The sequence below is a fragment of the Diuraphis noxia genome, unplaced genomic scaffold (genome assembly GCF_037042655.1).
Source record: "Diuraphis noxia isolate RWA-SAM2 unplaced genomic scaffold, SU_Dnox_SAM2 contig0001, whole genome shotgun sequence".
Taxonomy (NCBI): domain Eukaryota; kingdom Metazoa; phylum Arthropoda; class Insecta; order Hemiptera; family Aphididae; genus Diuraphis; species Diuraphis noxia.
This window is the reverse complement of record NW_028301711.1, coordinates 36,352,839-36,367,471: the sequence shown is the minus strand read 5'-3', so window position 1 is coordinate 36,367,471 and position 14,633 is coordinate 36,352,839. Positions and strand designations below refer to the sequence as shown.

Here is a 14,633-nt window from a genome sequence, read left to right as displayed (position 1 = left end):
GATTTGGTGTCTAAATAATTAGTGTAGGAAGTTCTGTTATTTTTGTTCACTTATTTAACATTGATATTATGACAAATCTCTCACATTTCTTATAGATTTATCATCAAGAGTTTTTTTTTATGACTTCCATTAGTATTATAGTCTTAACATAAAATAAATCGATCAATACATGTTATTCAAATTTTTAAATTATATACCTACCTAAATTGACAATTTAAAACATACCTCTGGCCAATATGTTTCTATGACTATTTCTATGCCATAAACACATTTTCAAACCTCATAAAGCCAGTATAATTATTTACTTAAATCATTTGAACTTTGGAATATGGATTTTGTTCACTTTTGAATTTAAAAAAATATATAAATTAATAATATATATAAAAATGTAATTATATTAAAACTATTTGATTTTAAACTGCAATTTTTATTTAATTCAATAATAGTAAGAATATTACAAATGATAATAAATAAAATTAGCATTAAAAAAAATGTAGTAATTATTCATACAAACATGTATAAACAAACACATAATTATAAAATTAAAGTAAACTTCAATCTTAGAATATGTTATTTTTTTTTCTTGTCTTTTGTACATTTTGGACAGATCCATTTTCCTTTTGGCTTGGTAGTTAAATTGACACATGCAAAGTGGAACCATTCAATAACACACTACAAAATAAAACACACAATTAAAAAGTATAGGTACTATACAAAAACAAAAAAATTAAACTATGTTTACAATACAAATCCAACATTATTAAATTTTTAATAGTACCTAACAATATTAAATAAAATGTTTGTGTAAAATAAAAGGAAACAACGTATAAAAATATTTCACTGTTATAATTAGGGCTGGAGTTATTTTCGGTATATTGAAATACCGGTTAATCTTAATACGGGTATAACGAAATTTAATAAGTATACCGGTTTACCGAAAATCGGTTATTTGTTTATTTCGATTATTCGGTTATTTCGAATATTCGATTGTTTACATTACTAATAAACCGTACGAGGTTTATTTATTTGCAGCATTTATTTGTATATTTACTTTAATTTTGGAAAATAATTTTAATCAAGACGTTTTAACTCGTTATCGTCTTATCGTTAATCGATAATCATTTGAGTGTGACCATATTGTACCCACTACCTACCTCCACATACATCTTACGGGCTACGATTATCTAGTTTGATTGATACACCTTAGTACCGAAATACCGGTATCAATAACTTAATACCACCAGCCCTAGTTATATTTAAACTAAAACACTTACATCTGGATCATCACAGCCTATCATTTCACCGAAAGATACTTGGTTGCATAAACAAAATTTTGGTTCATTGGGATCGATAGGCATGTCTGCATCAGCCAAATTTACAACTCCTGTGTCAGTATGAGAACTACGATTTACTACATTAGCTACGCTATTGATAGGCTTTGGACGATCAGCGACAGTACTGACTGAAAATGGTGCACTTCTCGACTTTATACCCCCTAAAAAATATTATAATACCATTAAATAATTTTAAACAAGACTAAAAACATGATATCCAAATACTTTGTTGTTGTAAATTTCTAGTAGCATTAATGACAGTATCACGTATTTCAGCATTCAATTTCATTTGAGCTTCAAATTTAGCTATTTCCGAGTCTAATATTCTAATATGTTTATCCACCTGAAATTTAAGTACAATGGAGTAGAATAATTATAGTGTAACGATTGCTACATCATAACTTAAATCATATTAACACAATATGTAAAATAGATAGCTATATATTAATATATTAATATTATATATACATTTATATAAATATTATGCTGAATATATATTAAGCCCCTCATGTTTTGACACATATATTATTAGAAGGCTACGACCAAATATGAATATGTAAGAGAATACGTACACCTGAACTCCGAGACAGCCCAACATTTTGCTCGTAAGTAATAATAAACTTTTATGTATGAGCAATTATTTAGACCAGTCTGCATTTATTTGTAATATTAAAATCCTGAATACCCTTCATGCTCCCGACAACGGTTAAAGTATATTCAAAAGAAACTAACTTCTTTCCTAAATATCATATATTTATCTAGTCATCCCCGACCACGTTACAAAAGTATTAGGTACCTATATTAATAAATCAACATAAACATACCAACTCATAAGTTTGAATGGATAGTTGCACCTTGTCGTCACTCAACTCTTTTGCAGCATCAAACTTTTGTTGGATGTTTTCCATATTTTTTTTATTTTCTTCTGCTGAATTCTTTTTGAAATTTAACATATAATTGTCGGCCATTTTATCAATACCAGTCATCAATTCTTTAGATTTTGATCCAAGATCCAGCATCATAGTTAAATTTTGATTTAACTCATTGGGAAGTTCCTTCAAACCTAAGATCCAAATCTGTTAGTATTTTATTGAAATGCTATACGTTTAGTACTTACTGTCTTCCAAGTCTTTTAAGTTTGTTGCTGAAGTCATTATTATTTTATGGTTTGACAGACAATCCTAGTTTAAAAAAATAAAATGCGAAGCACACTCTAAAACAAACACAATCTGGAAATTGCTGTTTTATCAACAGGTTACTTCAAACTACTACAAAGACAACTATATACTACTTTTTTTTATAGTGTACACTACAGCTCTGTACAAGTAATCTGAAAACAAAATACAGAGAATTGATTGGTTGAATCAAATAGTTAGGTTGCGGTACTACCAGGTAACCGTAGTATTACCATAATATATTTCATATGTCAGATAGGAGAATCTAATCCTAACCATGGCATAATAAATGAAATTTACATTGTTTTTAAATAATTTTTATACAACTTACGTTATAAATACATGAACTAAACAGACACATAAATATAATAAATGAAAATTCTCGTGAGTCATACTATTTTATTTACGTGGAGTGCTGTTACAAGGAAGGTTCACTTTGTAGTTTATTGACCTTATCAAGTCAATGGGCAACCATTACACTACCACAGAATAACCAGACTATAACCAGTATCTGTGATACTACCTTAAATCAAGATGTACGGTTATATTTGCACAGCGTGCAAGATGTTCACTAAAATCGTAATACCTCCTAAAGCCAGCGACTTATTTTAATTGTTTTGGGACATTAAGTCATATGCTTATAAAAAATTAAAATATTTTGGTTTTTGTAAATAAGACCACGAGCCGCATACGACTGTGACGAGAGCCGCATGCGGCTCGCGAGACGTGATTTGGCCACCTCTGCCATATAGAATAATGAGGCCTATACTTTTCAACAGTTTCATATCTTAACCCCCTACCCTCCTCAGAGTAGTTGACAACAAGTTGACCATCACGTCAACAACAGATCAAGTTATATAAATCAAATTAAAAATTAAAATTTATAAAATATGTTGATGTTAATCAATCGACCATAAGCAACGTTTAAATTGATTGGCTCTTCTATGGCTCCACTATACAATTATCCTACTGGATACAAGCCTGATAGTGAACCTTTTCAACTATGTATTACATTTTTACAAACAAAATTCAAATACTCTATTTTTTAATCCTTTCAGATGTTTGTATTAAATAAGTATATTGAAAATAAATTAAACAATTTTTTTATCAATTTCAAAAATAATTTAATTTCTTTCCTATATCAAACGTTTACTATATAATTATCATAAATTATTATTAAATATTATTAATTGATAATTATAATTATTTCAATTATATTATTTGTTTAATATAGACATTTAATATTAGACCAATTTAATATTCCATAAAACAGGGTGAGGTATTAAGGAAATATTTTCTGTAGCTAAGTTCAAAATCCTAAAAATAGAAATTAATATGGTGTGAATAGTTTGATGTTATGCTAAACATTTCAAATTACGCAAGTAGTTAAAAATATTCACCGAGGAGATACATGATATACTATTTATATACATACATTAATAATAATTTTAATTAATTAATAACGTTATCTTCCAGTCAGTGGGGTATTTAGGAGGTACCTGGTTTAACCCCCACTCCAGAGAGAAAAAATAGTTACTCTATGTTAAATCAATATTTTATTACTGGTGTTTTGATTATTAGACTGACTTTGTAGTCATAATATACAAGGATATAATTTTTTTTTAATTTTATAGAAGTTGGGCCTTACCATATAATATCTTGCAATATTTAAAGAAAATCTAGTTGCTATGATAAAATCAATATTAAATATTCATACAAACTTTTAGAACCATGATATGAACATTATTTTTAATATATCTGTGCAAACTGAATTAACTATAATAATTATATTTAGTCATGGATCATTAAAACATTGACAAAAAAAAAAATGTGTAAATACATTAAATATAACAATATAACAGGAGATAAGTAACATTGGTCAAATGTACAGGGCCTTTGAGAAACTAAAGCATAATAAGAGAGTTCCTTGAGTAGCTCTAAGAATCAGTTATTCTTATTAGGTACCTATCTAAGTCTAAGCAACTTCATGCCAATAAATCCTGGTTTGTGACTTTGAGAAAAAAATGTAATTAGAATATTTTTTTTACCATTACAATTTAGTTATCTCTAGAATTAAAATATTTTATTTAATCATTAGAGCTACATTTTTTTTTCTTTTTAATACAATATCGACAGTTAAATAGTTAAATTATAATAAGATTACCTACATATAAAATAAATTTTTGTGATACCACTGTTTATTGTTTAATAAAATATCCAGAAACTGTTTTGTTCCTTGATATTATGATACTTACAAATCCCAGATTAAAGATATAAATCTGATAGAATAATTTGTAAAGCAAGTTTACCGCCCCCAAGGTAAAAACTTAAATTTTGAATTGTATTTGTTTTAATTTAGTAGATACCTAATTAATTTATAAATTATAAATGTTTTATATTTTAAAAATAAGTTATTAGTTATCACTGTTCAAATTATTCAATTATCTAATATAATATAATATAATATAACAATTGCCTAATAAACCGAAACCAAGCAATGTTTATACACATTTTTTTTTATTTACAACACCAAAATAATTATTATAGTTACACAAGTACCAGTGTATAATAATTATAATTATATAATATTAAGTAGATTAAACAGATCACTAACTTTGGAAATCTCAGAGATAATATTTAGAGATATTAGAAAAGTTAAAAGAATAGTTAAAACTAAGTTAAAAAATAAATCAAGTGCTAAATCCAATCTGTGACTTGTGGTTACCTATCTAGATTGAATTATTTCATAAAGCTAGGTACATTGACACTGTTTGTCTGTAACTGAGATGCACCTATACAACATATTATATACTATGCAGGATATTCTGAAAAATAAAAACTGCATTTGGGCGAAGCTGAGTAACTCAAAGGTATGTTCCTGTCTGTAGTATTGCATCCTTTTTTCTGAAATCAATGATGGCAAAGCTTTCAACAAAATGCACCAGTAGTTCTGACAGTGTTGTCAATCATACGAAAAAAAAAAAGGTTATTAATCGGTTTCATAGGTAGGTATAGTAATTTATATAGGAGGTAACCTTTTGTAAAATTTTTTAATTTTAATTTTTTTTGACCAATTTTTATTAGCTTTTAAATTGATAATGATTGTAATTTTGTAAAAATCCAGATTATTCAATTACAAACAAAAATTCTTTAGGATACAAATATTTGATGTAAATTAATTAGAAACATTTTTTTTTTTAAATATAGGATATAATTAAGTACCAAAAATGAATCTTGTTAAATACCTACCTATATTATCACTCTACCACGAGGTGGAGTGTCTTAAAACCAATTATTATGAAAGCATTTATATGTATGTGTATTTTTTTTATGATACCTATTATATACTGTAAAGTATAATAATATAGCGATAATAATAATTTGTCTCTTTACAACATTTAGGTGGCTCTCTATCCTCTAATTATAATTTTTACAGAAATATAATGTTAATTTAATTATTTTAATATATAATATTATTAAAAACACATAAATTATATTAAGACAACAAATTTAATAATAATTATGTATATAAAACTAATATTAAATGTTTTATGTTAAAGAAATAATATATACCTACCTATTAATCTTCATTATCATTATTTTTTCCTTTACAATTTCATGGCTCTCCTAATAAATTCTTGTGACACCTCTTGAAACTACAACACATAGTCTGATAACAGTTGAAATAAGCAGGAGAAAGAGGTTGGCTATCCTTAGGAACACTCTTGTAATGAAGCTGAGTAAGAAGTTATTTCAGTAAAACAAAAATTATTTTTAAAAGAATTTAGTATTAAACTCATTAGTCATTATATTTATAGTTTTGTGTTAGGTATTGAATATACCCACATTGTTTACTTTATAAATTGACTTAGAAGATAAATTTGATTATTTTCCACAGTTAGAAATAAATTTGGATCTTTATTGGTATTATTATGCTATTGTTTGGAGAACAAGGTATTATGGTGTCAATGCAACGAGGAAAAATTATTGGGTGTGTGGTGGGATACATTATTTCAAATGTTGCAGGGTTCCAAATATAAATTAGCTAATTAACCAATACCAAATCACTTGGAGACTCAATTACACCATAAAGTATAATCATTTTTTTAGTTTTTATTATAGGTTTCAAAAAAAAAAACCGTTTTGGCAACAGTACTTACTCTTAAATAATTAATTAAAAATATTCTTGATAAAATATTAAAAACTCATAAAAATGAAAATATTCCATTGACTTAGACAACTTGTACACGTTTTTTAACTTATGAAGTTAATTTAATGTAGTTTAATAATAATATATGTTTTAAAAAATACTTATATAAATATACAGCTATCTATAACACACACACATATATATATATTTAATAATAAGGAGGCAGCACAAAACAACTACCAATTACATTTGCATTTAAATCTGAATTGTAAATACTTGAATAACTAAGTATTCGTCTCCATATTCTGGTATTCGTATAAATAGGAACAGCTTCAAAGAAAAACTAATTTTCAAACAAAGTAATAATAGGTATGTGCTTTAAATGTCTGCTTTATAAATCAAACAAATAAACAATCGTATTTATCTGAAATTACAAAATGAGTAACAAAATTATAAAATGTAAGGTTAGATTACTACTTACTAATTAGAAAGAAGACATTATGAATTCTTATTTTATAGTATAGTATAGTTTAGAATTAGTTTTATTTTTACATATGGTACCTAAATACAGATAGACTATAATATACAACTACAACAGTGAAAATACAATATTAGTACCCACTAATGAGTTAAAAGTATAACAAATAAGAATATGAGATTACCAAACGTTTTTAGTGGTAGTGGAAATAAAACACATTTGTACGTAGTTCATGGTATCGACATAAAATAAGACATACTTACCTAAATACTTACCGTGGATGATGTATGCTATAATGAAACGATATAGACTCAATAAGAGGTACAGGTAGTCTAACAATATTAGCAAAACCAGAATCAAAACAACGAGTTCGGTTGAAAACTTATTAATTAAAATTTATCAGGGAGCCGTCGGCATTCAGTAGTCAGCACGCGCTGGGCATGGAAAATGCTAGAAAAGGTATACTAAATACTAAAGTAGTAAAATACTTTTTGGCGCATAATCACAGTATCACACTATCACGGAATATGCCGACTTTTCATAGGTAATTAAAAATCTAAAATCTATAATAATGCTTAAACTCAAGGATAATATTATGATCAAATGTATTTCAAGACTAAATTGTCGTTCTATGGAATATAAGAATTTCCAAGAATATATATAAATGACTCCTAGAATATATACATATACATATATATATTTAATACTTTCAAATTCTATATATAAATATTTAATAATAACAATATAATTATATCCAAGAATGAGTGTTATCTCGTGACTCTCTGGTCGCAAATAGGCAATTTGATACTAAAATAATACAGTACCTATACTACCGACTGATATTCCAATGGTTCACGTCGATTCGCGAGGTTGGTTGTTCTATCAGAAATATATCATTTTGCGTTCTAAACTTTAAGTCTATGTGCAAATCATTCGAAGCTAAGTAAAAATCCGGTAAGTAGAAAGTTTAAGTCAGTGTACATCATTCTATCATACTTTATCCGAGATTAGCGTTCTGAAATTATGCTTCTTAATATTATGTAATATTATTATATTATAATTATACATAGTTGTATACTATTAAAAATTATTTCGATCTGACATTTATAAAATGTATTTATTTGGAACAATGCTTGATTTAAGTTTATGTAATTAGTTCTACTCATTGACAACATATTTTAATATACTTCCACCCAAGCATGAGCATCAACGATAGGTTTTAAATACCTACCTTATTTGAAATAGCTAGTATGCCATCACAATCATTACAATACTTCCTATTTAGAAGAAATATTAAACAAAAAGTATTTACTTCATTAGCTCTCCGTGGTCTCCGTATCTAATTTGATATTTAATTAATTTCTTGATTGAATAAAATTCCAACTGCAACAATACTTAAATACTATATAAAAACTAAATTATCATTACTACTAAAGAGAATTAGCCACCTTCAAGCCAAAGGATATGTTGAGATCCTTGAATCTATTGATACAGTTTCTTATACTTTATGCAGGAAAAACTGAAGTTACATTTAAAGAATAAAATTATGAACTGTATATATGTTACTATAATACTGTGAATATCCGCAATTGGTGAATGCTGACAGTCACCAGATAAATGTTAACATACACCTAATAAATTAGTGAATGTTGAAAAATTTGAAATAATACAGAGATTTACTAGTGGATGTTGACATTTATTTTATGTTAGGATTTTGGTAAATGTTGACATAGGTAGGTAGTAGGTACGTATTCGCACATATAATATCATAGTATTATAGTAGGTTCTATAGTTGGATATATCATATAATATTATAAAATAGAAATAACATATTATTTTTAATTAAATCAAATAATAATAATTATATTATTACTTATAACAGCATGACAATGTGTACTATATAAAATGGCAACATTTCTACAGCTGCGATTTTTTGTAGATATAATTGTTTATTCAGATAAAATAAGAGTAGTTGGGTCAGGTAAAAAAACATGTGATCAAAATTATCAATTTTCTACAATACCTTATACTGCAGCATAGGTACTAGATAGTATAAGATACTATTTTTTAATTGAGACCCTTTCCGTTATTCCTAAATAAGATTAAATAATATTGGCATTACCAACATTCACCAATATTGTTGTATAAATGTCGACATTCACTAGTGAACGTTTACTAAAATCAAAAATTTAATCAATAAGCAAACATTCACTAATAATTTTGGTGTACGACAACATTAACTGATGACTGTCAGCATTCACCAACCGTGGACATTCACAGTAACATATACATTTTCTATTTATTATTTATTCATTATAAATACATTATATATTATGATAAATTAAATTAATGTAATTGTAAACTATTCAATAAAAACTTTAACACCAAATACAGTAAAACTTATCCTATGATTTATTTTATTACTTTACAATTTATTTACAATGGTTGGTATGAACAATAAGTTGTTTAAAACTATTGGAATTTTAAAAGTCTTGGGGATTAACTTTAAAATTATGAATTAATAATATTGCCCCGTTTGTCCAAAAATAATTGTTTTTAATTTACAAATATCTGTTTTAAAATATATTTAAATCTTGTTTCATGAGTATAACTATGAGTAAATAGTGAAGTAATAGTATTTTCATTTTTAAATAATAGTGTACAGACGAATAATAAATGAAGGGAAGTAACATTAAATATTTTTTTATTCTTTATTTAATAAATAATAAGTAAAATGAAACCATGACTTATCGAATAAATACTTAATTAATGAACTTATTATGATCTTCTATTTAAGTGTTCTATAAGCAGTACCTAGAGATCAATACCATACAAAACTATTGAATTAAATATTAAACCTTCATATATAAAAATGATCACAACAATAAAAAAAAAAATGTCATTTTTGGTTTTAATATGTACTTTTATCCAAATTTGAACTAAACATGTCTCTATCATAGAACTGTGTTTTTATAATATGTTAAGATTATTTTTGTTACAGTGTAGACTATTAATAAGAATCCTTGATTTAAATTTTAAATTCTTAGCTTTAAACATTGAACATTTTATATTGTATTCATCATAAAACAACAAAAGAATTATACAATTTTCGAAATTTTGATTAATTTTGACAAAATTTGAACTTTGAATAGTTGAAAAGAAATTCGTTACTATGGATTATTAATATTTCTCAACAGCTATTATAACTTCTTATGAGTTACAATCAGTTCAAAAAGTTATCATTTACAAAAAAAATTCAAATTTCAAATATTTATTATTATCTCAGAATATTTTGAAAATGTTATCATGAATTAGAAATGATAAAATAAACATTTGATGAACATTATATATATTTATAAGTTAGCTTATTGGTTTTTGAATATCATCAAAATAAGAAAATAGTTCTTTGTTTCGTTCGATTAGAATTTTAAATTAATCCAAAGAGAATTATTATCCAGCCAGAAATTAACATTGCTTTTGCCAAAATTAATTTTTTTCTCAATACCATTTAAAAGTTCCTACTTAATATAATAGCAGTGTAATCTACAAAACATAATATTTCTCCTTCAAAATTTTGGTTAAAAAGTCCATATAAGTAAATAATAAAAAGTAAAGGTCCCAGTACTGTACCCTGAGACATATTTTACAGGTCACTTATTTTTATTGATTTTAACCATTTGAAGCCTATTCGTAAATTATGACTTGAAAAAGCTTAGTTCAACTCCATAGTATTCTAGTTTTGAGACATTATGGTTAACAGAGTTGAACGCCTTGTTTATATCTCACAAAACATCAACTACTATTTTGTTAGTATATAATTTTTGGGCATAGTGAAGTATGTCAGTAATAATTGAATCTGGTTTTTACTAAAAACGTTAATTTTAGCCAAAGTGTCTGTCAATCTTCATTTTATACATTTTCCAAGCAGTTTAGTCAATATTAATGTTATTGGTCTATAGCTTGTAAAATTTTTAATGTTTTGATGGTAGTATAGCAACTGACTTTTGTAACTCAATGGAAATTCTCCTGTAGATTAACATTTGTTAACTATAATAAATAACAGTATACACCTCTAGAACAAGACTACCACAACTCAAAATCTATGTTTTAAGAAAAAGCGATTTGAAATTTGAATTAAGATAAAAGTTCTTAACCTGTGTGTTTGAAACTAAAAATTTCAATCATGGCTAACATACTTTACAATTTGACTTTTAAAATATAAAGTACTCTCTTCACGCAAAAATTTATACTTTTGGCTTTTTACAACAATTAATTAAATAGAAGACTACCATATTTTGAAGTGTACAAAGAAATTTATTTTTAGAGAGATATGGCAGTATTGAATTTAAATTGTGGCTGTAGCCTACAATATCACAAGTTACAAAATGCAATGCTGCCACATATCTAAATATTGCTGTTTTTCATTCAACATATTGAACAATATTTAGTGCAAGAACGCCACAAATCAAAATAAGGCAGTCTTGAACTTTGACTTTAATACTTAATTGAATAAATAAAAATAAACATACTGTCGTACAGTAAATGAATTTGCTTTCTTTGAAAATTAGCTAAAAATTAAATAATTTAATACTGATATTATGAAATGTAGTGTTCCTGCATTTTATATAGGTATTAGTACATTTTTTTAACAACAAGTTAGTCAACAATCCTTTATAAAAGAAAGAAGGTTTTTTAAATTTACTTATTAAATATAACTTATTTAACGAACTTCAACTGATTTAAAATAAATAGTGTTAATTAAATAACAATGATTGTTGAGTTGATTTCATTCTCTTCATTTAAAATCGTTTATATTTTAACTCCCATATAAGTAAAAAAAATATTAAAAATTTATTTCAACTTTATATTTCTCTGAAGTCATCAGTGGTGTATTTAAACCTGAATTTGGGGGAGGGGGATATATTTGAGTATCTTATAGTTTCCAATTTATTTATCATGTCATAACAGACTATGTTTACTAATTGTACTCATTGTCAAAAGATTTAAATTAATAAAAACACAAACTCTTTATTATTATTACTTGATGTTGTATAATATAATATTAATATTAAATATTTTGTACTGATCAACCACTTCTAGAGAGGAAAAAGGGTTGAGATACGCTACTGTCAAAAAGTAGAGGCCTCATAATCAATTTTGTTTTATGACTCAAAATACCTACATCAGACCCTGAAGGCCAATCACAGTTCTGTATTTTTTATTTTCAGAAATCACAGTGTACATATTAGTATACAACTATACAAGAAATTAGTTGTCTATGTAGCAGTGTGAAGTAACCTGTTGATAAAACAGAAAATTTCAGATTGTGTTTATTTAAGATTGTGTTTTATTTAATTTTTGTTTCTCTAGAATTTTTTCCAAACCCTAAAGTAATAATGGCTTCAGCATCTGATTTTATGGACAGTAAGTACTCTATAGGTATACATTTCAACGAAATACTAACAAATTAACATTTTAGGTTTGAAGGAACTTCCCAATGAATTGCATCGAAATTTCTCTCTGATGCTAGATCTTGACTCAAGATCTCAAAAACTTATGACCAACATTGACAAAATGACCGGCAGTTATATGTTAAATGTTAAAAAGCATTCGGTAGAAGAAAAGAAAAAAACTATGGCAAGGATCCAACAAAAATTTGATGCTGCAAAAGAGTTGAGTGACGACAAAGTGCAACTATCCATTCAAACTTATGAGTTGGTATGTTGACATTGATTTGTTAATGTAACATTATAATTATTGTTCTACTTTATTGTATCTGTTTCAGGTGGATCAACGTATCAGAAGATTAGATTCAGAAATAGCCCGATTCAAATCAAAAATTCAGTTGAAAGCTGGGATACGCGAATCTGCCTTTAATGCTAAAAAAAAGTTACAACTGAAAAAAGGTTTGTTGATAGCATGATTTTAGTCTTGTTTAAGGTTATTTTAATGTAATACAATATTTTTTAGGTACACAATTGACAAGTGCAACATCTTTAGTCGGTGCTGTCTCTGATCTAACAAGTCCTGCCTATAGTGTAGCCAATGTTCCAGTAGAGACTAGTTCCTTTACTGGCTCAGTAGTTGACGCAGGAGTTATACATGCGGCTGATGCAGATATGCCTATCGATCCCAACGAACCAACATTTTGTTTATGCAATCAAGTATCTTTCGGCGAAATGATAGGTTGTGATGACCCAGATGTAAGCATTTTAATTTTAATTTAATTATTACATATCTATACAAATTGTTTCCTTTTATTTTACATAAACGTCTAATTTAATATTGTAACCATTAAAAGTTTAATAATCGTCAATTTGTATTGCAAACATTGTTTCATTGTTATGTTTTTAGTAAGTGTACTTTTTTTCTGTGATCATTTCGTTTTAGTGTGCTATTGAATGGTTTCATTTTGGGTGTGTCAATTTAATTACCAAGCCCAAAGGAAAATGGTTTTGTCCAAAATGTACAAAAGATAAGAAGAAAAATAAAAAAATCTTAAAATGAATTCAATTTATATTGGTTATATTCATAGGCACATATATGTGTTTTATGTATGTATATTTATAAATATATTAAGTATATATATTATTTGATATTGTGTTGATTTTTAATATGAACAATTTATTGATTGTTATTTTATACATAGAGATGATAAGACATTGTATATAATATAGCCACTTGTCACAGTCTATGCAGATATTAAAAGATATCCATTCAGTGTCTATTTGTATTTTTCTCAAATTTTTCAACTAAATCTAATTCATGATACTGCATGCCATTTACAAATTTTACATATATTTAGAAAAATTAAATCAATATATTTCAAGCAAGTTTATCATTTTTATGAGAATTAAACATTTATATATGTAACTGAATATAAAATAAATATCTTTCAATGGAATGTATTAATTAGTATAGTATATACATTTTGAGTCCCTAGTATGTTGTTACATTTAATTTAACAAATGAAGTACAAACATGTCCCTATTGTTGGTCATCCAAAAATTGTTGCTAACTTCCAAATATCCAAAGTAATAACAAAACATATACTTTAAAGTATCACTAATTGCTAACAAGATCCAGAACTGCATATCATCTAACAAAAAATATGGAAAATATTATGTTATTTTAGAGCAAGACTATTTGGTAAGCAGTAAATAAACAAAATAATTAATTAACTTAAACTTAAACATATAAAAATAACCGTGCCTTCGATAATTCAGCGCTGCTGAAAGCATGATCATAACATATTGATGTACTTATATGGTAAGAACGTATGATGAATATGATTTTGATGATAATTAAAACACAATAATATATAAAATATCTTAGTATCATAGTATTACCACAGAATATATGAAATATATATATATATATATATATTAAATATATATATTCTGTGGTATTACAATTGGTATTTGATTATAAGTTCTACATCTGACATCATAAACTATGAATGAAGCCACAGCTTATTATACTTATACAAAATATTA

At 26.1% G+C, this 14,633-nt stretch overlaps 2 protein-coding genes across 3 annotated transcripts; one reads left to right on the top strand and one right to left on the bottom strand.

The window, feature by feature from the left end:
- Positions 1 to 544: 544 nt before the first annotated feature.
- On the bottom strand, positions 545 to 6,672 carry LOC107166756 (inhibitor of growth protein 5-like). 2 transcript variants are annotated; one of them, XM_089215904.1, is made up of 6 exons: positions 6,087 to 6,672; positions 2,452 to 2,664; positions 2,159 to 2,397; positions 1,560 to 1,677; positions 1,275 to 1,495; positions 545 to 672 (listed from the first exon to the last, which is right to left on the bottom strand). In XM_089215904.1, exons 2-6 carry the CDS (start codon positions 2,486 to 2,488, stop codon positions 571 to 573), a joined length of 717 nt encoding a protein of 238 aa, XP_089072030.1. In that variant the 5' UTR covers positions 2,489 to 2,664; positions 6,087 to 6,672; the 3' UTR covers positions 545 to 570. The 2 variants fall into 2 exon arrangements, with proteins under 2 accessions (XP_089072030.1, XP_015371033.1); XM_015515547.2 differs by lacking the exon at positions 6,087 to 6,672 and having other exon boundaries at positions 2,452 to 2,924.
- Positions 6,673 to 7,911: 1,239 nt separating this feature from the next.
- Positions 7,912 to 13,692, top strand: LOC107166761 (inhibitor of growth protein 4-like). The gene is made up of 6 exons (XM_015515553.2): positions 7,912 to 8,091; positions 12,366 to 12,561; positions 12,617 to 12,855; positions 12,923 to 13,043; positions 13,108 to 13,340; positions 13,528 to 13,692. Exons 2-6 carry the CDS (start codon positions 12,534 to 12,536, stop codon positions 13,642 to 13,644), a joined length of 738 nt encoding a protein of 245 aa, XP_015371039.1. The 5' UTR covers positions 7,912 to 8,091; positions 12,366 to 12,533; the 3' UTR covers positions 13,645 to 13,692.
- The last annotated feature ends 941 nt before the right edge of the window (positions 13,693 to 14,633 follow it).

Excerpts from the sequence above, each read along its gene's own strand:
- LOC107166761 (XM_015515553.2), top strand. The coding sequence starts at position 12,534 with ATGGCTTCAGCATCTGATTTTATGGACA. Across the intron at positions 12,562-12,616 it reads AGCATCTGATTTTATGGACA|GTTTGAAGGAACTTCCCAAT; the intron begins GTAAGTACTCTA and ends TTAACATTTTAG. Across the intron at positions 13,341-13,527 it reads TAGGTTGTGATGACCCAGAT|TGTGCTATTGAATGGTTTCA; the intron begins GTAAGCATTTTA and ends ATTTCGTTTTAG.
- LOC107166756 (XM_089215904.1), bottom strand. The coding sequence starts at position 2,488 with ATGACTTCAGCAACAAACTTAAAAGACTTGGAAGACA. Across the intron at positions 2,398-2,451 it reads CTTAAAAGACTTGGAAGACA|GTTTGAAGGAACTTCCCAAT; the intron begins GTAAGTACTAAA and ends TTTGGATCTTAG. Across the intron at positions 673-1,274 it reads TAGGCTGTGATGATCCAGAT|TGTGTTATTGAATGGTTCCA; the intron begins GTAAGTGTTTTA and ends TTTATTTTGTAG.